The sequence below is a fragment of the Artemia sp. Qi Xiang Cuo genome, chromosome 7, assembly GCF_049724085.1.
Source record: "Artemia sp. Qi Xiang Cuo chromosome 7, ASM4972408v1, whole genome shotgun sequence".
In the NCBI taxonomy this organism is placed as follows: Eukaryota; Metazoa; Arthropoda; class Branchiopoda; order Anostraca; family Artemiidae; genus Artemia; species Artemia sp. Qi Xiang Cuo.
Genome location: NC_142800.1, coordinates 75,353,598 through 75,376,138, shown reverse-complemented (window position 1 = coordinate 75,376,138; position 22,541 = coordinate 75,353,598). Strand labels below are relative to the sequence as shown.

General features: G+C 34.3%; 1 protein-coding gene across 3 annotated transcripts in view; it reads right to left on the bottom strand.

Moving 5' to 3' along the window:
- The window catches only part of sdt (MAGUK p55 family member stardust), a 276,035-nt gene that overhangs the window by 70,187 nt on the left and 183,307 nt on the right, over positions 1-22,541 (bottom strand). For all 3 annotated transcript variants that reach the window (XM_089092566.1, XM_089092567.1, XM_089092569.1), the window contains 2 exons: positions 20,389-20,624; positions 15,077-15,315 (listed from right to left, as the gene is read on the bottom strand). In XM_089092566.1, coding sequence (XP_088948692.1) covers positions 15,077-15,315; positions 20,389-20,624 — 475 coding nt within the window. The remainder of the gene's footprint in view (positions 1-15,076; positions 15,316-20,388; positions 20,625-22,541) is intronic.

The window sequence follows — 22,541 nt, the reverse complement described above, 5'->3', positions numbered from 1 at the left end:
GTGAACAAAGGACGCAGAAGAGGAAAATAGAAAATTACGGATTTGTTTATAATATACTAATGGTCATAATGAAAATTTTCACAGAGTTTTTTAGCTTTTTTTTTTTTTTTTTTTTGGTTTTGAATGCGTTCAATTCGGGAAACGGCATATCAGTTCTTCGATGGAGGAGGCGGGTCCTTGGGGTACGAAATTTAGGAATAGCCAATTTTCGGGTAATTTATCATTTATTTGGCAAATGTTTTGAGCCTTAGAAAGACCGTAAGGCACCACATACACTAAAATACAAATGGATTGCTCATATTTGCTGCAAGAACTTGCCCAATCGGTTAAAAAAAGGTTCAGGGCAAAAAAAGATTTTAATTATTTTAGGATCGACCTAGCTCTTATTTTAAATCGATATGCCCCCCCCCCCAAAAAAAAAATTTCTACATTGTTTTAAAAATGGATCCATGACACAAATATTTTTTTATTTTATGCTCAATAGACTAAAAAGGCAGTAATGATAGTCCGAAATTTTTAATTATGTCCAAAATTCAGATCCTCTGCTAACTTTAACAACACCCCCCCCCCCCAAAAAAAATATTGCATTTCTTGACAAAAATTCAAAATCAAGAGTCAGTCAATGGATTTGAAGCTAAAATCGAAGGTAATTTGATATTAAAAGCAGGTGATTGCATCGATTAAGCATCTCAAGGGCTGGATTTTACAGAACAAAAACTGAAATTTTTAAAATATTTACAGATCAACCTTAAAGGTGCCAGAATAAAGTTATCAGTATAATTGTATTTTTGATTATAGAACTAACAGGGGCGTCGTTTGTGGGCAGTTGCCCCCCCCCCCCCAATTATGTGGAGAGAAAAAATATTATACATCATATGCCCTTTGACAATCCAGATATAGACCCCTTTTGCCCCCCCCCCCATAAAAATGCTGGAGATTCGCCTACGGAATGTAACAATATAAAATGTAATTGGAATACCATCTTGAATTTCGAAAATACATCAAAATTCTTCCATTCATGGCCCTGTGCATTTTTATAATACAGTCACCAAGCGTAGTTGCACTGGTGGGTGATTTTTAATTAAAATTACATTTGAGGGAATCGTCTATAATGTCGTCTTTGGTGATGAGTCTGCATGTTTAATAAATCTTTAAACGAATTTGTGAAAAAAAGTTAAAATTAACAATACATTTACTACACAATATATATAACTAAACATTTACTATTCAATACCAATATTTATTATTTACTATCCTTATTGAATTTTGGAAGTACTGAATTTATTTCTTTCTATTTACTGGTCTTTCCAGGGTGAAAAGATTAATAAAATCGTTTTATATTTTTTATTCTATTTCCAACATTAAGCCTACTATTTCTCCTTTTTTTTATTGCAACCTTTTAAGTTAAAATTGTTCTATTACGTTTACTTCATATATTGCCCCTCGCCCAAATAAAAATCCCTGATAAATAATTTGTATATTTAAAGTAACCACACTTCTTCCCAATTGATTTGCGTTTTAATAAACAACTAAATCAGTCAAAACCAAAGCCATCATAGACAGAGAGAGAGAGAAAGAGAAAAAAGTTGTTTTTTTTCAATTAAAAGTTCTCGTATTACTCACCATCCGAGTCCGGACATGGCGATGAAAGCAGATCTTCAATTTAAAATGATTTTTCTTCTATTTTTTTATATTTTAGTTCATCGAAAAACAGAAATGAATCTTTTTTCTAGGTCTAGGCCATAATAGTTCACGCATTTTAACCACAGTTAATGATATACTATTGCTGTTCAAGTCAAGTTAGTCCTAATCTTAAAGAAGAAGAGGAAAAAAATGAAAGCTTTCCCAAACCTTCGAACAACTTCTATATAGTTTGGAAAGAGGAAATGGAACACTCCAAACTGTTAGAAAAATGAGCAAAGAATCAATGGTTATTAGTAAAAACCAAGTTCTAATGATACATACAAACATTAGGTGCAGACAGGTTGGAACTTGGGGGAAAGAGGCATGAATATACAAAAGGTGCACTATTAAGCCACCTTTTTTCAATTTTTCGGGGAGGACGAAGTCCTTTGGACCATACCGAGGGGGAGGGGGTTACCAGATCTGCCATCTGCTCCAAAGCGCTTAGAAAATGTACCAAATAAAGTTAAGGGTGATATATACAGGCGCTAGAATTGCTCCCATACACCTCAAAGAATAGAAAGAATTCTACGAAAAAGACTAATTGATTAGGTCACCTAAAATTTGGAAGGAAGAACTATACAAATACAGATCGTTATATCCTGCATTTTTTAACATTCTACTTTAAACCTAATAGCCCTGCTGATTAACCATTATTCTTTTTAATTAATTAATCAGTGTGTTTAAATTCTAGTCAACGCCGGAAGGCTTATTGCTCTCTGTTCAGCAAACATGGTCGTCATATATATACTACATTAGAAATTTCATAATAAATTGTGATTCTCAACCGAAAGTTTAATTCTCTTTGAAACTTTCCCATTCGTATCAAAACTTTCCCGAGAATAAACCCCTCCCTAAATCTTCAATAAAATGTCGTTAGCATTCAACGGCGCAGAGGAGCAAAACTCCAATACGGTACATCAAATATTAATACCTAACAAGAAATCAAGCGAAACATTAACAATTCACCGCAAATGAAATAAAACAATGTTGCCAAGACTTGAAAACTTTCAATCGTTAAAGTACGCAAGTCTGGAAATTCTCTCGAGATTACAACTTTGGAAATTAGAAGACTTGGCATGCAAGAAATATAAAGTTACGACAAACGCCAGTAAATATTTAATTCAAAAATCGTCCTAGTTCAAGGATATTTAAGTCGAAGAGTTACATGACCTAATGAACCCCGGCCCCCACGTGCGCATCCGTGGGGGATTTGGGCCCTAACCAGTTCCCTACCCGTTTCAAGATGTTTACGATATCTCCACATTTCCAACATTTTAATGATATTTTAACTTTTTCGAAATTGATACTCCCCCCCCCCAATAAATTCCAATGTACAATCGACATAATGTATATATATATATATATATATATATATATATATATATATATATATATATACACGCCGTCAATTATCACGATATCAATTTTCAGACATTATGACAAGAAATTTCATAGCAATAGGATAAGATACGATTTAATTAAAATTAATTAAACATACAATGAATACAAGGTATTAATCGCCCACAGGCTACTAGGCCAGTAAAAAAAGGGGAAGACACGCGAATCATTTAAGCAATAAATGAAAAAGAAAAAGGAAGGTTATGAAGACCATAATATCACCCAGAAAAAAAGAATAGAAGAAAAAAGTTAAATAGACTAAAAAAAACAGATAGATTAAAAAGTCCAATCAATCTTACAAGAAAAAGAGAAAAAGAAGGTGTAAGAAGACACTTTTTTTTTACAATTTGCTAAATAGGCTAAGAGTGACACCGTAATATAGGGACTTTTCACATATAGCTTTAGTGCTTAGGAGAGCAGATATGGCAAAATTGAAATTGTTGAAATTGTTGCGGTCTTACTTTTCTTGCACAATTTCATCTTGCGATTAGTTTCGTTCAGATGCACTGTATTTTACTTGTTATATGATTGAAATTTATCTACTATAAAATACTAATACATGCATTAATTGTACTGTCGTTGATAAAACGGCACACGTGGATGTCCAAGGAACCAAGCACTCGACCAGAAAATATCTTTAATTTCTAGTTGAGAGAAACCCTATACACGCCGCACATCTTCGTCTTTAGAGGGCACTGGGGTATAACTAAATATGAGCCGCAATTTCAAATGAGGACAAAATACCGCATATTTGGAACCTACAAGGAAAAAATGTAGATTTCACTAAAAACAGAAAAGAATTGTCCGATAATAGATTCTAACAGCTGCTCTTTAGGGAGGGGGGAGGGGAATGAAAATGTTTTTGAAACACAGAAAAAAGGCAAATAAAACAGAAAAAAATGACACTCAATTCTAACCGTACATAGTACAGAGATTCGACTATATAATTCCTAGGACCACACTGGCTATGCATGACAAAATGAAGAGTATTGTGAAGAAGAAAAAACTAAGATATTTCCAGCCAGTGAAAAAAAAAGTATTCACCCTTTCACCGTTGCTTCGAGAGGGGTTATTTAAAATTTAGTGTCTTTTTTTTTAGGTTCTTTTGTTTTTATTTTGTCCTTAGGACTTTTATCTATATATTGTATACTCTTTGTTCACTTTTGTGCACAGGGGACGGTCAAGCTGAGGTCTCCACCGAAATATCTTCATATTTATCATTTTTTCACTAGCTGGAAACATCCTCTTTTTTTCCTTCTTCACAATTTTCTTCATTTAGTTAAGACAATCTTCAACATCCAAAAAGGATATTATTCTGCTCTAGTTCCTATATCTTTGGATATTGACTTACAATACTTTATGTGGCTCATCCTGTATGGCCTAAACTAAATTAGAAGAAAAGAAATCACAAGTTCAATCCCTAAACATTATTAAAATCAGTAGTTGGAGGCATCAAGCCATGGTTAATTGTAGAAAAAGCCAAGGCAGATAGTCCGAGTGAGTGACACGGGCAAATCTGGCATAAGCCCTTTTTAAGATTGTATAAAAATGATGCCATTTCACTTGTTGATAGATAAGCCTATCTATCATCCATCCGTTCATACATCATTCCTAGGGCAGAACTATGGTAGATTGTCACAGAACTAAGGGGATAAAACATTGGATCGATTTTGGGTTGACGCGTGACGGACAATGTCCACTGGACTTGTATGCAAAATGGGGGACTGAATTTGCTTGGGCCATCCAATGAATTCTTAGTATTCAAGAGTACTTCACCTGGGAATTTTTTGAAAGGGTTAGTGTTTAACCAGGGCTTATAAGCCACATAACCGGGGCTAGTCCAAAAAGAAACCTTCCCATCCAATACATACACATATATTGAGCATTATATGTGTAAACCCAAACCTAAATATGGCGTGAACATATATGTAGCAGGATTACAAGGATGGTGATATACGAGGAAAAGTTTAATGTCAAGTACCCAACAAGTCTTCGATTACCTCAGGAAATGATAAGGTTCGAGCCTGAATCGCAAATCCTTTAAACGAAAGAGAAAAAAAAGAACAAGAAAAAAAGATTATTTAAGAATTTCAAAAGCCAGAATTCATTTTGACACGCAAAAGAATCAGAGCCGTTCCTACAGGGGCTGGAGGAGGATTGCCCACTTTGATCAGATTGTTCACTTTGACTTGACCTTTTTTGCTTATATTTGAGTCGGGAGAGGGTGCTGTAATTAATTTCTCCTCTGGCACTAACAACCCTAGCAATGGCTCTGAAGAGATTTAACACTATTCCTGTTCAATTTAGTCCCACACTGGGGTCGTACGTCAATGCCACTTTTTACCAAGTGGCGTACAAGGGAATTTATGGTACCTAAAAAATCCAACTTCTAGATGCGGAGAAACAGAATAGTTAATGGGGATATATATCCCCTAATTCTTAACCTTATACCAGGGATATACACAAAACGAGAAGGCGCATCTGACAGACTGAATTTTCTTCACTGTTTACTTAGTATGAACTTGTTCAAGCCTTGCGATTGTGGCTTGTTCTATTACAATTGTTCTAATTACAAGAAAGCGCATTTGTCGTAGTTTTCGAGCTATCTAGCACCAATGTCTTTTGTTCAAAAAAAAAAAAAAAAAAAAAAAAAAAAAAAAAAAAAAGTCTTATAGGGAAATGACACTAAGGGAAAGTTGGTTCTGTTAATTAAATAATGAATATTATTCAAAAGAATTCTGCCTTTTTATGGAAGAATACCACACCGCAAAATTTGCCACTTGAATCATTTTAGATGCATTAGATCATACTACAGCGTTTTAGATGCACCAGATCACAATTAATTATTGTAGAAATCAGCAGTAAAAATTATTTTACTACTTAAATTAGTGTTAACACCAAAAGCTTTTTGGTGTTAATTTATGTGTTTAAAAATAATGAGCGAGTCCATTTTGGAATGGACTTGATAATATAGGATTGCAAAAAAAAAGTATCACGGAAAAACACTTATTTATTATTTCCTGGAATTAATCCTTATTTTAGAGGAATATTTTTCTGCCTGTTTAAAGCTACTTGTCAATATTATGCTGCGACAATAAAGCCTAAAATATGCACAAATTTGCCTTGCTTACATAGGCTTCTGAAAAGCTTAAAAACATGAGGAAAAAAAACTAAAAAAATTTGGAGGCATTTTTTTCAATAACAAGATCCAGCTCAACTGGTTGCTTAAGAGGACATATAATCTATTGAGGATGGGCCCCCCCCTTGTCATTGGATCTTAGTTGATAGAAACTTATCTTGTGTAAAATCTTTTTTGAGATGCCTTAGTGGCTACTTTAGATTAAAACAACCGTAGCTCACTCATACATTCTTCAAATACGACCAATTTGGTGTCAACACTTTTCCCCTTTTTTCTTTGACATAACTTTTCAAATTGTTCATCTTCCTACTAGGAGACATCGTCAGATTTCAAAAAGATTAAAAGTTATGAGACACTATTGTCCGGTTAATACGTTGCCGAATAATTTAGTTGACATGTACATCAGATTAGAACAAAATCAATAACTAATTAAAATTAACTAATAAGTTAAAATAATAAATTCATTACATTTAATAATTTAAGAGTTAATTAAAAGATGAATAATTAGATGTAGAATGAATAAGAGATGGTCACAAACTCTGCATCTGGACACCAATGGGCTCAAGCAGGGCGCTTACACTAGACAACATCAGTGCTACTAGCGGATGAATCTAGATAGGTCTCACCCCCCTCCCTTCGAAGTGACTATAGACGTATCGAACATCCAAGTACTACACAATAGGAATGCCTCGTTTTTGTCACTGAATCTTGGAAAAAGAAACATAGGAAAAAGCAAAAGCTCCCTAATCAAGCCTGCAAGAACAATAGCTTATAGTATCCAAGCAAAGTTAAACAACAGAATTTGGCATTTTCCTACCCTTAGGGAAGTATATTAATAGCCAACATTATTAGCAACTATCGTCACGCAGGTCATCTACCTATTAACAGATTAACTTCTAGAAAATGTTTTAACTTTCATTTAATTTCTATTTGTCAGCAAAGAAAAATTTCCATTGCTTTCTCATAACTTTTGGTCATTTATATACGTGCTGATTAGCAATAGCATGAGGCTAGTAATTAAACAGCACTCCTTAATTCTAACTAAGAATACAAATTTCTTAATATAATAATTAATTTACAAGTTGTATGACAATATAATTTATACAATATTATATCCTAACATAATTTTCATCTTTAAGATAAAGCCGAAATGTAAGATAATAACGTAACATTTACGATTTTATAATAATGTCTTTTTATATAATCAATTACCGTATACAACAATATGTGATACTTATAAATGTGAATGTTAATATTTTTATTAATCTTTATTCTTAATTATATTAAGAATGTTATAACTAATAGTATAAATTAGTTTATAAAATAATTAATTTATAAGCTATAAGATAATATAACTCACATAATAATATAATGACGTTACCTTTACGATTTTATAATAATATGGTTATATACTCAATTATACAATAATATACGATGTTTACAAATAATTAAGAATATTAATATATTCATTATTTTTTTTTTTTTTTTTTTTTTTTTTAATTAAACAATTTCAAACGTATAATAGGTGCATAGCTGAATATCTGTATATGAAAATAAGTTTGTGCAGTTCCCACCTAGGGAGAAGGGGAGGGGGGTGATAGCGAAAGAAGAATGGTCAGAAAACTCACAGACCCCTTCCTCTTCCCTCCCGTCATGAAGCGTGCCTAATGACCTATGGTATAAACTTTCTCAATCCAACAATACCATTTTCCCAATTTTCCCATAGCCTGACAGAAATGTTCCTTAACAAGCAGGATTAGGTTTTGAGACGAAGTCTTAATTACTTGAAAAACAGGAAGGGATATTTATTATTCTACTTGAGCATAGCACATCCGTACAATAAAGTAGCTATCAAACTACATACATAATTTTCTATCCTGAGTAGTTAAGTTGTTTTACGTCTAATCGTTCACAAGTCTGTTCACATTAAGCTAACGCAAAAATCCCTAAAACCCATTATAATCATCGTCTAAAACTTACAATCATAAGCAGATCACTCAAAATTACGAAGATGAAAGTGAAAAAGATCCAAGCTCTGATAAGCAAGAAAGGCTTTCCAGGAAAAGTTTATTAATGCTTCCATTATATTATTTACTACTCATTCAGAAATTCTATGTTTTTTTCCTATTTTGCTACTAATTCTATATTATTATTGTATCTTGTCTGATGAATATTGCTTACTTAACAGTAACACCGTACAATAAACATCCGTACAATACAGTGGCTATCACAATACGTATATAATTTTCTTTGCTAAGTGGTCAAGTTATGTTACGTATAATCGTTCACACTAACAAGTCTTTTCACATTAGGCTTACGTAAAAATCCATACATAAACAATACAAAGAAATTGGTTGTATATATATATATAAAAAAAAAAAAAATAATTTCTAAAGAATTCTACTGGACGTCAAGCAAGGGATGTCTAAATTTGAAGTTTCTTATCGTGTTCACGGTTCGTTTAAAAAGGGTTAAGTATGAAACATTCGAAAATGACAAGGAATATACCCCCCTTTGAGGGAGGTATATTCCTCCTCCTTTGAGGGATCCTATTTTTCTGATCCCCCTTGCTCCCATATAAGAAAAAAAATTTTAAATAAAAAAAACAAAACAATGCATTGGAAATAAATACGTCTTTTTTAGTATCTTCTATGCTTTCTCTAATAGACATTTTCAGATATTTGATTTTTTTTTGCTATTAATTCCATATTGCAGTTATATTGACTTTTCCATAATGAAACGCAGTCTTACGTAATGTAATATTTTAAGTAGAACTCGAGTCTACTGGTCACTGTTTTCAAGGTTAGATGGGAACCTTCCGACTAACGCCAGAAAGATTCGTCAAATAAAAACTATTTTTCGGCTAAGCCCTCTCGGATCTTTTTAGAGACACCGTCCTTTCGAGACATCGTCAGGACCTAATAAAATAGACCAAACAAGAAAACTGCCATTCTACAGTTAGGATATTACCAATATACCCACTTTCGTGGCTTGATCGGTTTTGTAGGCTATAAGTTTGAAGTAAACTATGTATATTTCAGAATATTCCAGAATATTCGATACAATTCTTGTACATAACCTCATCTGAACTAAACCCTATAATAGCAGGAAGATAGTGTCATTCGATTCCCTATTTCAAAGTTGATTTCACATATAATGGTCTCTACCACGACAACTAGGCCCCAGACAACCCCCTCCCGCTCCTTAATGAGGCCAGGTACAGCAGTGTTGATGAAACATAAGTACGAAACTCATACAAGCATATGAAATTAGTAGTCTTGCAGATAGCCCAGGGCTATATCTGGCCCAATTAAGAGGAGGGGGAGGGGAAGGAGACACAATTGCCAAGGCAGCAGCCAATTTATTTGGAAACAATGTTGAGTGGAGAACTGAACGGTACTAAAAGGTAGGATATTGTTTAATTCAGAAGAGGCCCTGAATAAGAGTGTTATCTAATTTTACATTAATTTATTTTTGTCGATGAATCAATACAGCCCCCCCCCCCGGGCCAAAATAATCCATATGAAAGTGCCGGATAGTCAAAGAAAGAAGAAACCATTGAGATACGAGCATTTACATTAGGATACTTTAAAACAAATGAGTACATGCGAGACAGGGGGAAGTTCTCCCATAAGATCAGTCGAAAGTACCCCCCAAAAAATTTTGACAAATCTTAAATTAACAAGGACTTTTTAGGGAATTTGAACCTCCCCTAGAAATCATTTAGGCAGGCTCTCATAGGTTATTCAGCTCCATTAACATTCTTACCACCTGGCAATATAGAGAGCACAAGATAGCTTTTCAACCTCGTAATATGGACAGAAGTTAGTAGTCAAATAGAATCAATATTCCCTTGAAAATACTTGTTTTAAATTCATAATAAGCGAGAGCTCAGCGGTAGCAACAATTTACACGTTATTGGTAGGGGAAACGTAAACACAAATAAACCAAAACTAATAGTATCGCCATCTATTTCAATAAAAAAAGAATGCTTATTTTTTCGCGACGCCGTCTTCCACGCATTTTGCGCAAGTGAAAAGACAAATCTTTAGGAGGGAAGGTTTTCTTTTCCTATCTATAGTCAAGGCCAAATTGCAAAACAGGCTAGTATAGGCTCCAGGCAAGGAGTCCCATGTCTGACAGGCCTACTCATACCTTTCTTTTTAATTGATTATTTTGCAGTAATGATTAAAATGTTACACTAAGGAACAATTAATTTGGATTAGAATAATTAGTATTATTATTTTATTATAATTAGTATTATTTAAAGCAAAGAAGCCAAGAACTACAGATATCAAGGAGGCACACTTGTGCCTCTATAAAGAGGCAACCCACCACAATGTTAAGCGATTTCAGGTCCTAGAGGTCGCAGAGAGACGGCGGTAATCGCATTTTGTTGCCCAAGCTCAAACTAAGAAACTTGCAAAACTTCATCCTCCTCCGACTTTATTTTCATGGGGTAAACTAGGCCAGAAGTTTGGACCCTCCCACCACAGCCCCCCTTTAACGTTGTCCGATTGGGCTGAAATTTAGAGGTTAAGCTTTCTTAGGGCCCGGGAGCTCATCCTCGAAATTTCAGATCAATCCGATCACTCCTTCCCTGTTTTCCAAAAAACAAATATAGCCACTTAAAATTCATCATTTCTTTTTTTTTTCTTAGCCACGCCTACAGGCCACAGTTGGCAACGGATCCGGTTGAATGAGGACTCATTCGAAGCAGAATTCGACTTGTTAGGGCCTTTTGATATTTTCAGACCGAAAAAATTATCCCCCGAATTTACATTTACGAAAAACCTTAGTTTTTTTCAAATAATACAGATAAACAGGTTAGACATGCTTTGTTATGAAAATATCTGCGCGTCAATTTTCATAACAAAGCATGTCTAACCTGTTTATGTGTATTATTTGAAAAAAACTACGTTTTCAAAAGAGTTAAAGAGGCTGAGTTACAAGGTCAACCCTTAAAACGTACAGGGATTAGGAGGCACAGTTGGGGGGGCTGTTAAAGAGGCTGAGTCACAAGTTCGAACCTTAAAACGTACAAGGATTAGGAAGCACCCTGTACGACGTGATTTGAGTATTCAGGAATTAAAAGCCTTAACACAAGAATGTTCAAGAGCGGGGGGTTTGGGGGGCGGCAGCCCCCAACTTCAACTCCTGACACGATCAGCTAACAGTTAGTCAAGCAATAATAAGTAATAAACTGTACAAAAACGTGCAGAAATTATTTGAAAAAAACTACGTTTTCTAAAGAGTTAAAGAGGCTGAGTTACAAGGTCGAACCTTAAAACGTACAGGGATTAGGAGGCACAGTTGGGGGGCTGCCGCCCCCAAACCCCCGCTTTTGCAGCCTTTAAATAAAAAAAAAAAAATTTAAACTGAAAGTAAGGAGCGACATTAAATCTTAAAACGAACAGAAATTATTCCGTATATGAAAGAGGCTGTGCCCTCCTCAACGCCTCGCTCTTTACGCTAAAGTTTTTATTGTTTAAAAAAAGAGTTGTGAGAAAGTCAAACTTTAGCGTAAAGAGCGAGGCGTTGAGGAGGGCACAGCCTCTTTCATATACGGAATAATTTCTGTTCGTTTTAAGATTTAATGTCGCTCCTTACTTTCAGTTTAAATTTTTTTTTTATTTAAAGGCTGCAAAAGCGGGGTTTGGGGGCGGCAGCCCCAACTGTGCCTCCTAATCCCTGTACGTTTTAAGGTTCGACCTTGTAACTCAGCCTCTTTAACTCTTTAGAAAACGTAGTTTTTTTCAAATAATTCCATACTAAAGCGGATTCTAATTCTTGCATTTTTTTTAAAAGCTATTATTAGACATAAGAGACTTATTTGGGAGTACCTCAGGGATTTCCTATTTCCCGCCACCTGGTGTACATCTTGGAACGCCACACAGTTCAGCCAAGCTTGGCACACTCCCCAAAAGGCTTGGCACAGTTTTGCCATATTTGACACACGCCGCCCGGTCTTCATGATTTCTGGGAGCGGGCAACCCCTCGGGGATACTATATAAGCTTACTTTGACATTTTGGTAAAATATGCGCTATCTACAGGGTGTTCAAAATTCAATTCAGCTAAGGTCCCTTCAATTAAATTCAGGTCTTAAGGTCTAATTCAGGTCGCAGGTCCCTTCAAGGTCTTAAGATGGTCATGCGTAAAATACTTTATCATCAGCGCATCAGCGCATCTTAGGTAACTGTCAGTCTTAAAACTTTAGTACTCCCTGGCAAAAATTATCTAAAAAGCAAATTTTTTTTTTTACCTATAATCAGGGTCCAATTACGCAAAGGTTATTATAAGCTGTAGCCCCAAACCTGAAAGGTTTACTTTTTTTAAACAAATTTCATTGTCATGAAATGACCAATATGTTTAAAGAAATTTTATAACAGAATAATTAGCTTATTTTAGACTATCATTCTTACTTAAAAAGAACAAGAAATAAAAACATACTTAAAGAAAAATTATTTTTTCTTTCATTTTAAAGGTTTGTGACATAACCTTTTAGCTTAATTTTTACAGGTCTTTCATCCACCCTTTTTTTGTTTTAGTTTCACTTAGTTTGCTACTACCAAAGAGTGCATAAGTGAACTTATTTATTTGAAAACCGTAACATAAAGAACATACACCGTAACCGTAAACTGTAAATCGTAACCGTAAACCGTAAAGTACTACCAAAGAGTGCATACGTGAACTTATTTATTTAAAAACCGTAACGAAATGTACGGAGACCGTAACCGCAAACCGTAAAGTACAACCGAAGAGTGCATAAGTGAACTTATTTATTTGAAAACCGTAACGGAAACGTACGTACACCGTAACCGCAAATCGTAACCGTAAACCGTAACGTACTACCAAAGAGTGCATAAGTGAACTTATTTATTTAAAAACCCGTCGTAAAAAAAGAAGAAACAAAAACAAGAAGCTTCTCAAAAGGAATTTCAACTTCAACAGATTACTGTGTACCAATGTCCTCAGTTGGTTAGATCTCGATTGACTGGAACTGTGAAACTGACGGTTTTGCAGTAATAATAGGGTCAACAATATTAATTTTTCTTTCTTATTTATAAGCTGTAGTTTTTAAATGAATTCCACTGTCATGAAATGACTAATATGTTTGAAGAAATATTATAACAGAATTATTCACTTATCTTTGACTAATATTCTTACTAAAGAAACCAAGGAATAAAAACCCGATTAAAGAAAAAGTAATTTTTATTTTGTCCATTTATTAGACATAGAGGCTTCAATATGAGATCCTAAATATTTGGTAAGAAAAATATGATTGGGATCACACACGCTTACTTTAATATTTGAAAAAACATGCTGTAAGGGGGCCCAAACATTTATTTGGCCAAGGGTTCTCGAGAGATCTCAATGAAGTATTTACGTGTACTTGTTGCGCGTTCAAGTCACATCCAGGCTCATCGTGGCGCCCAGCAGAAAACGATATGTCCAGAAGTTTCCTTCCAGAGGTTTCATCCCCACATCTTCTGACTTCGTTGCTCGAGATTCTATCTGAGAGGCGGATGCACAGGATATAACGCAGGCATTTGAAGTTGAATGTATTCAAGATCAACGGTTCGGCTGGTTTCAGTGACCATGTCTTACCATAGGGGATAACAGAGAGAACCATAGCTTCATACTCTCGGAGCTTCGTCTGTGTCGAAATTTCATTTCGCTTCCAGAGAGCCATCCGCAGTTGAAGGCAGACATTCCAGGCTGACGATGCGGCTCCGGATCTCTTCTGAAGGTTCGCCAGCAGGTTTTACCATTGAGCCAAGATATTTTAACAACTGGACGTCTTTGATCTGACTACCGTTTAGTGTCACAGGGTTTTCATCCATTCCAGCCGTTCGCATGGTTTTTGTTTCGCAAGACTTATTTGGAGGCCAGTCGGGAGTGCCTTGTCCGCCATGCCATTGATTTAGCCTGGGCTTCCGCAACAGATTCAAAAAGCAATGAAGCCATTCAATCTCAATGGAGCCACTGCAAGAACATTTCGTCCTCAGAGACCTTGAATTATTGTCAGTTTTCAAACTTTACGTGAAAGAACTCGCGACCTAAGAGCGAAATTATCCTGTTCCGTATAAAACCAACATTTTATAAGTCTTCTGCAGTTTAACGTATATTCTTCGGTTGTTTGGAATGATCTATGTGGGGACACTGTACAATCCTTTGTTTTGTTAAAAAATTAACCTGATGTAATTTTATTAACTGGAGTGAGGAGCATGAAAAACCTTTAATCGTGTTCTTCTCAGAATGAGCTTTTGAGCAGTGGAACAATTTTGCTCTCAGGTGGCAAACTAAGATTCACGCAAAGAACTGAACATTGTATGTTTAGTTCAACAAATTCAGTGGAACTGAACTGAACTTGAATATGGTTATTTGGCATGACAACCTCCTAGTTACTACCGAATGCACTTGAATTATTCTTTTTTTTTATTGACAGGTTTAGTTATATTTATCCCATCTTCTAGCTATTATTCCTATATTTCAGAAATACTTCTATTTATTAAAAAAAAACTTGATTTCTTTACTTGTTTGTAATTTGGTTACATTAAGAATCTTTGTTCCAAGAATTAAAGGACTTGAAATAGTTGAACGTACAATCGTATCTTCAAAAATCAGTAGAGTTCCATTCCAGGGGTGTGTCTATGCATAATTTGGTTTAAATTTTCAGTGGGTGGAATGTGCATGATTGGGTATACTGAAATGGTCTACTGAAATTCAACGAGAAAATACTTTTCTCAACTGTGTCACTTTTTGAAACGATTGGGACATCTTCTTTAAGCGCGTATACGGTCATTGGTAGAAACAGTTAAATGTTTAGAAATAATAGCTTGAATTCTTACACTTGGAGGCTGGGCTCTGTTTATGAGTCTTCCATCTTCTTCGATTCTTAAATGATCTCTAGATGGCAACACTGGTTTATATCCATTAACTGTAGGTTTCATTGTAGGCCACTTTGGTGGAGTCTTTGTTCTACTAATAAAGTTATCAGGAACATCCACTGCCATCTCTCGATGAGAGCCAGAATCATCCAGCTCACTACTGTGAATGCTGCTCGTTCCTGAACTTCGAAGACTGGCACCTACAACAGAAAATGATCGATGTAAGGCTTCGACCTCAAAATCGAGGAAAGTCAAGAAGTATTCGAGTTGCATATTCATAGAGAAAGTCTGCCTTTATGGAAACAATGCTTTAATTATCATAGACATTTTGATTACCAATTATAATGTTTTAATTATCATGGAGACATTCCATGGCCTTATCCCATGTTTTGTTCTAGTTGATTGTTTTTGTTTTTTTATGTTTTATTTCGGTCTCTTTTTTTCTTGTAATTCATTACTCCACTTTTGTCTTGCTGTTTACAATGGGTTAAAAATAAATTGATTACTATTTATATTTAAAGAACAAATAAAAAAAAAACAAGTATCTAAATTTTTGAAGCAAAATTTCTATTATAAAAAAATGGGAATTTTTGCTTTTAAAGCCTATTGGCTCCTGTAACAGAATAAAATCGACGTAAGAATTTGATCTCGAAACTTAGAAAATTCAAAAGCGGGTCTATTTAGAATCAGAATTGCAGATAATATTGGAGACAGCATTTTGATTACAATTCTTTAAGATCAAATGAAAAAAAGAGCATATGTATAAGTCTTTGAAGCAAAATTTCTATTAGAAAACATGGGGAAATTTTACTTTTTAAACCTGTTCCTGGCTCTTCTAATAGAAAAAGATCGACGTAAGAAGTATATCTCAAAACGTATGAAAGCGTCGATTCTGAATTAAGGTTGAGAGACTAGAACGACTATAAGACAAAGGCTTTATGAAGATATTACCTTAAATATGAACGAAAAAGTGAGTCGGATCTACATCTTCAAACCAAAATCTCTATAATTAAAAAAAAATTCCAAAATTTCTTCAAACCTTCTTCTATAATTTCTTCAAACGAAAATTTCTATAAGTAAAAACTTTAATTTTTCAACACTTTTTACAGGCTTCTACAAACTCGGTTTTACACCAAAATAAGATCGACGTAAAATTTGATACCAAAACTTAGAAAATTCAAAAGCTGGTCTATTTAGAATCAGAGTTGCAGACGCATAGACAAAACATGCCTTAATGGAGACACATTTTGATTGCCATGTTTTTAAGACCAAATGAAAAAGGAGCACATATCTTAACCTAAATAAACTAATCTAAAATCCCTTAAGACCAAATAAAAAAGAGACCACGTATCTAAATCTTTGAAGCGAAGTTTATATTGTAAAACACAGGAAAACTTTTAGCTTTTAATAGCTTTTTCCTGGCTCCTATAAACTTCTTAATAGCTCTTATAACAGAATAAGAACGAGATCGATGCGAAAGTTTGACCCCCCCCCCCCCAAAAAAAAAAACTTATGAAAGCTAAAAGATAGTGGATTTTGAATCAAGGTTGTAGACTTAATATGCTACTTAGAAGACAATATTTTACATCTAAATGAGAAAAATAATACTGAACAAATATCTATATTTTTGAAACAGATTTTATATATATAACAGAAAAGTTTCAACTTCGTGGAATTTCAGGTCGTGATTCAAAGATGCAATATGAAAATCTCCCACCATTACATGATTCTTTTACAATAGGATTTATATATAATTCATATACAAATAACAAACAGCATACGCAGGATATATTAATGTGATGAAATATCTATTTCAAGGAGACTCAAACAAACTATGTCAGCGATTAAAAATATTGGGGTGATTGTTATTGCACCCCAAGTCAAAGTCATGCGGGTATCTAGCGAGCCTAAATAAAAAAAAGAGCTGCCCAGAAAATAAATAAAGGAGAGCCAAAGAGTCAAATCCTTCGACAACCAAAATCCTAACCCCCTAGTAATGAGTTTTACTCAAGTGCATATTACAGATCTGGAAAAACAAGTCAATATTGACGGATTTTAAGGTTCCCTAATGCAAATAAAATTTTAACACATTAATACAAAGTAAACTAAACAGATATAACTTTCTAGTACAAGACAGGACTAGACTAGGACAAGGACAACTAGGACAAGACTCTGAAATATCAAACTTGAGCAATAAATCGATAAAATTTCTGCAAAAGGGGCAATGAGTGTATTTATTTCTGCTGTTCAAAAGCTTTTCTTAGAAAATTAAAAATAACTATAAATAAATAAATACAATATAAAATATATAAATAAATAAACAAATAAAAAAAAAGTTTAATGCTACAAGCTTCAAGTCCTTTTTAGTTGGTAAAGATTTCTTTTACACCCAAAAACTTAGGAGGCTCTTTTCCTGTGAAAATCTTCCCTACTTGATAATTGTAAAAAAAAGGACCAGAAAAACACATTCCCAAGCTACTTCTGCAAAAGAGTAAAAGAGATTTTCAAAAGACGATCAACTCCTAGATATCTCAAAACAAACCAAGGTGCAGGAAAATATATTGAGCCAGTACATCAATCAAGCTTCGTTCAGGGGGTGAGCAGTAAACCTCAGCTAAGCATTTTGAAAACAGAAGTCAGGCCAAATTAAATAGGTGGATTTGACTTATGATGAGCAGCTTGACAGCAAAGCTTGGTTGAGAATTTGAATTGCAGCTTTTCAGTTTCACTGACAGTAAAGTTTGTGTTTAGATATGACTATCCGTAATATACCAATTATCTTGTGTTTTTAGGAACATAAAGGGAGGCTAGTAAGCCAATGAAAATACGAGAGAACTGTTTCTTCTTCGACAGCACATGAAATGGGTTTTCAAATGGCTGATCCATTCAGTGCTTTGTTCGTAAAACCAAGTCTACTGAAACTTTATCCAAAGAGTTATAAAAACTGACAAGAAACTATGAAAAGGAAACTCTGATCGTACTTTCTTAAATCCAATCCGGTCGGGTTGGCCGACTTGCGGTTCTCGGAAATCATCATGAGAGTATTTTAGACATACCTCTCTTTTTTGCACAGTTCTCAGCAGTACTGAGAAAGGGAGGTGGGAAAAGTTTCCTACCAGCACTTGGGAGGATGTCCTCTTGGACAAAAGGCATCAATTCTCTTTCGAGGCTAGTTTAGGCAGCTGGGCTGGGGACACACGCAGGTCGTGTCCTAACCTCAAAGCTGCTGGAGTTGGATGGTCTGGATGACGAGCTGAAGGAATTTAGGGAGAACAATAACCGTTATTTGATAAAAAGCTTTCCGAGTAGTTTCGTTTCGAAAGCCACTAGTCAGTGATTGTCACCGTTTTCTAAGGTCTATGCCTCTCCCCAATACGTTACAATCAGAAACACTAAAGCTTAGTTGCAATCATTTCTTAATTTTTTTATTTATTTATACTTTGCATTGGGCATAAGATAAAAGAAGCAGTTTCACCAAAATGACACAATGGGCATGTTTGCTGGTACTTTTTTTTAGAACAAGAATATATTCTGCAGATTAGCCAAGCCCTAGCTCATCAATAATCAATTAAAATAGTCAAAAAGCAAAAGGATTTTTTTTTAGCAAATTTCAGGTTTGATCCTAACAAACTTAGACCTTTAATTTAAATAAAAAATTTGGTATGGTAAGATTAGGCTCGTTTTTGTTTTTTTCTAATTCGACTAAGCATGGATGCCCTGTCAGTGGGGATCCGTACCATATGATCCTAGTAGTTAAGGCTCCAACAAAATCTATGTAAGCACCAAATTTCATGTTATATATATATATACACACACATATATATATATATATATATATATATATATATATATATATATATATATATATATATATATATATATATATATATATATATATACATATATATATATATATATATATATATATATATATATATATATATATATATATATATATATATATATATATATATATATATATATTAGATCTTTTTATACAATCCTAAAAAGGGCTTATCCAAGATTTGCCTCTCACTCACTTGGATGTCCGTTCTTGGCTTTTTTTACAGTTAGCCATGTCTTCGATGCCTGAAACTATTTGATTTTAATTCGAAATCAACGGACTCGATATATATATATATATATATATATATATATATATATATATATATATATATATATATATATATATATATATATATATATATATATATATATATATATATATATATATATATATATATATATATATATATATAGTGCAATAAAATTGGATAAAGATCCCCTAGAGCAATTGCTGACACATAGTGCGCCAAACTGATGTTTCAGTTCCTGGGTCTTTTTACAGGGACATGTAGCAAACCAGTCACCCAGCCTTGATAAAACCCCTGGGCCCCACACTGCCAAGCAGAGCATCAATCCATTATGCTTTGACAGGGTGGGATGTATTAGTTATTTCAATACTATATTGAGTGGAGAGAATAAATTCATTCATCCATCAGTATGTGTTAACCGTTTGATCTAGTTTGTTTGTCCTTTTCTCTTTTTCTCTTGAAAAAGGCTTCCAGATTTGAAGCCGAAAGATTCAGAGCTTTATTTTACATTTAAAAAATTATAACTTATTATGTTTACATATTTGTCATTATTTTTATTATTATTATTATTTATTTATTATTTTTATTGCTTATTTTTTATTATATATTAAATATTTGTCTTAACGATCACTGATCTATGTAATTTTTACCCATTATTATATTTTCATTTCAGTTTGATTTAAAGAAGCAGAACTATGGCCGACCCTAGGAGCCATTTTCTGAATTGACATCTTACAGAGAAAGAGTAGGGAAAGATAATCAAACTATTAGGTTAAAATATTCGCTTCATGTCCATTGTGAGAAGCTAGAAAAACGACAAAATAAAGACAAGTCTTCAATTTAAAAACTGATTCCTTTTATTTCTTTAAGAGAATGAAAGCTAAAAGACTTAGGGTAGTAAGTAGCCTAATTTTGTAAATTAAACCTAATAAATAGCATAAGGTATTCGCTGGAGCATTTACTTAAGCATAGGTAAAAATATTTAAATATTTTGCTTAAACAGTACTTGAAGCAAAGATAGTTCAGGTAAGTAACAGTCCTGATGTCTATCAACTAAAAAATGGGTAGACAAAAATTACTTCCCCACATATCAGACAAAGTGGATTAAAAAAAAATATGACACTGACAGCCCAGTGGTGACGAGTATCATATAGACAATAAGTCAAAGTAAAGGTATACCTCGCGACCCATTTTCATCTCCATTCAGAATACTGTCCTTGATAATTTTACTGAGCGTTCCAGAGCCTCTTCCCCGTTTGCCCCCAACAACCCCGAGAACATTGTCATCGAGGCCAGGGGGCCTTTTGTATATCGTAGCCTCCAACGTTAATGGTTGAGTGGCCAATTCCTCAGTTGTTGGTGCTTCAATGGGCTTAATATTACTCGGCTGAGACGGGGCCTCGTTTTTCTTTCGGCTAAAAAAGAGAGCCATGTTGAATATTACTTTATATAATTGGTAACCGTCCGTAGCATCTAGCCATTCATTAATAGGAAAATAATCACGCAAGATGCTATAGAACGGCTTACGGTTTCTTTGGAGTAGTTTACCATCTGGGTCAATAGGTCTTCAAATGCTCACAAGAGAGTATACATTTTTTATTTCTTTTTTATATCCAAAGCCAAGTGAGTATTTCTCATAGGTATACCCTAGGTATACCAGTTCTGTAGATATAGCCTGTTTTCCCTCAGGGGTGGAGGATCGGACTGAAACCTTCATAAACATTTTTTTAGGGGGGGGGGATAAAGAGAATTAGAGTTTTGTGTTTGGGGGAAGGGGGTAAACTATCTTTTCTTCGGCCCGCATAAAAGAGTATACACTAAGATTCGTTATTTCCCTTTAACACCTGTTGTCCAACAGGCTCTGTTGCAGGTTTAAAATCTTCTTATTACTAAATAATTATTAGTACAATTAATACAGTGATATAATTAATAAAATATAGTCAATAAACTAACATAATATAGTAAACGTAATTAAATATATTAATAATAAAATACAGTTAAATATAGTTAATATAATACAATTAACATTGATAATTTAATATCAAAATAATCTTAACATAAAGGATTACAAGCGCCAACTAACAGTGCAACAAGACTTGGCGTTTCTCAAAATCTGTAGACAGAACATTCAAAATCATCTGGTAATCTCACCCACGAAGATTGAACATATGTTAGCCTTACTCTTTTGTTGTACAAGCATAAACAGCTTAAAAAATAATTAAAGTTGAAGAAGCAAAAAAGTTTAATGCCATAAACAAGATAAAAAAATTCGGACAGTGTTTTTTTGTTCCGCTGGGCAATATTACGAAATTACGGGCACGCTATTGCAAAAGAATGTTTTGACATCAAAGATTCGCTATTAATAAACTAGGAGCATGAGACCACTTGGCAGGCCATTTGTGTATGTGCCTTTTTTTGCTTTATTTTTGTCTAGAAAACGAAAGCTATACCGAGATGGGAAGCTGATCCACTTATACAATCGTTAGCCTGTAATTAGAGCTAGCCTATTGTAACAAATCCCGAGGGGGTATCCAATCTCAGAAATCACCTCCATAAGGCGGTTCGCCCCAAGCATGGCGGAAGCGTGACAGAAAATATGCCAAGCGTGGTGGAAACTGTGTCAAGCGTGGCGGAAATTGTGTCAAGCGTGGCGGAAACTGTGTCAAGCGTGGCGGAAACTGTGTCAAGCGTGGCGGAAACTGTGTCAAGCGTGGCGGAACTGTGTAGGAAACGTGACGTACTAAGATGTACACCAGTTGGCGGGAAGTAGGATCCCCATTGATAAATCCATTTAGTAAGTGCTTTATTTTTAGTGGTAAACTAATTTAGGGACTGGATAAGAAGTTCAGAACCTATGCAATGTCTTCAGAGACTTGAGAGAAAATGAGAAAAAAGAACTTTTGGTAGCAGAGTGGATTGATGCTCTGCTTGGAAACACGGGGTCCGGGGTTCGATTCCTGCTGCCCGGAAGGTTGGATAACAAGTTTGATGCCAGGCTTTGTAAAACAAATCCAGGAACTAAAACGTCGCTTTGACGCCATATACGCCATCAATGGATCCAGAGGATCTTTATCCTATCTTTAACAAGTTCTAGGAAATTAATAAACTGTTCTTATAAACTATTAGGTAGTAAAATTTATTAATTTACTAGGTTAATGGCTAGAATTCATCTTGGTCTTTTTTTTTGTTGGTTTAGCCATCAGTAAATTAATTAATAACATTAAAATTATTAATTTTGATTTACTATGTGATATAACGGAAACTTACTTTTGGGCCACCCAGAATGTATTCATACATTTCAGGCCTAAAAATATTCATTTTATATAGGTCTG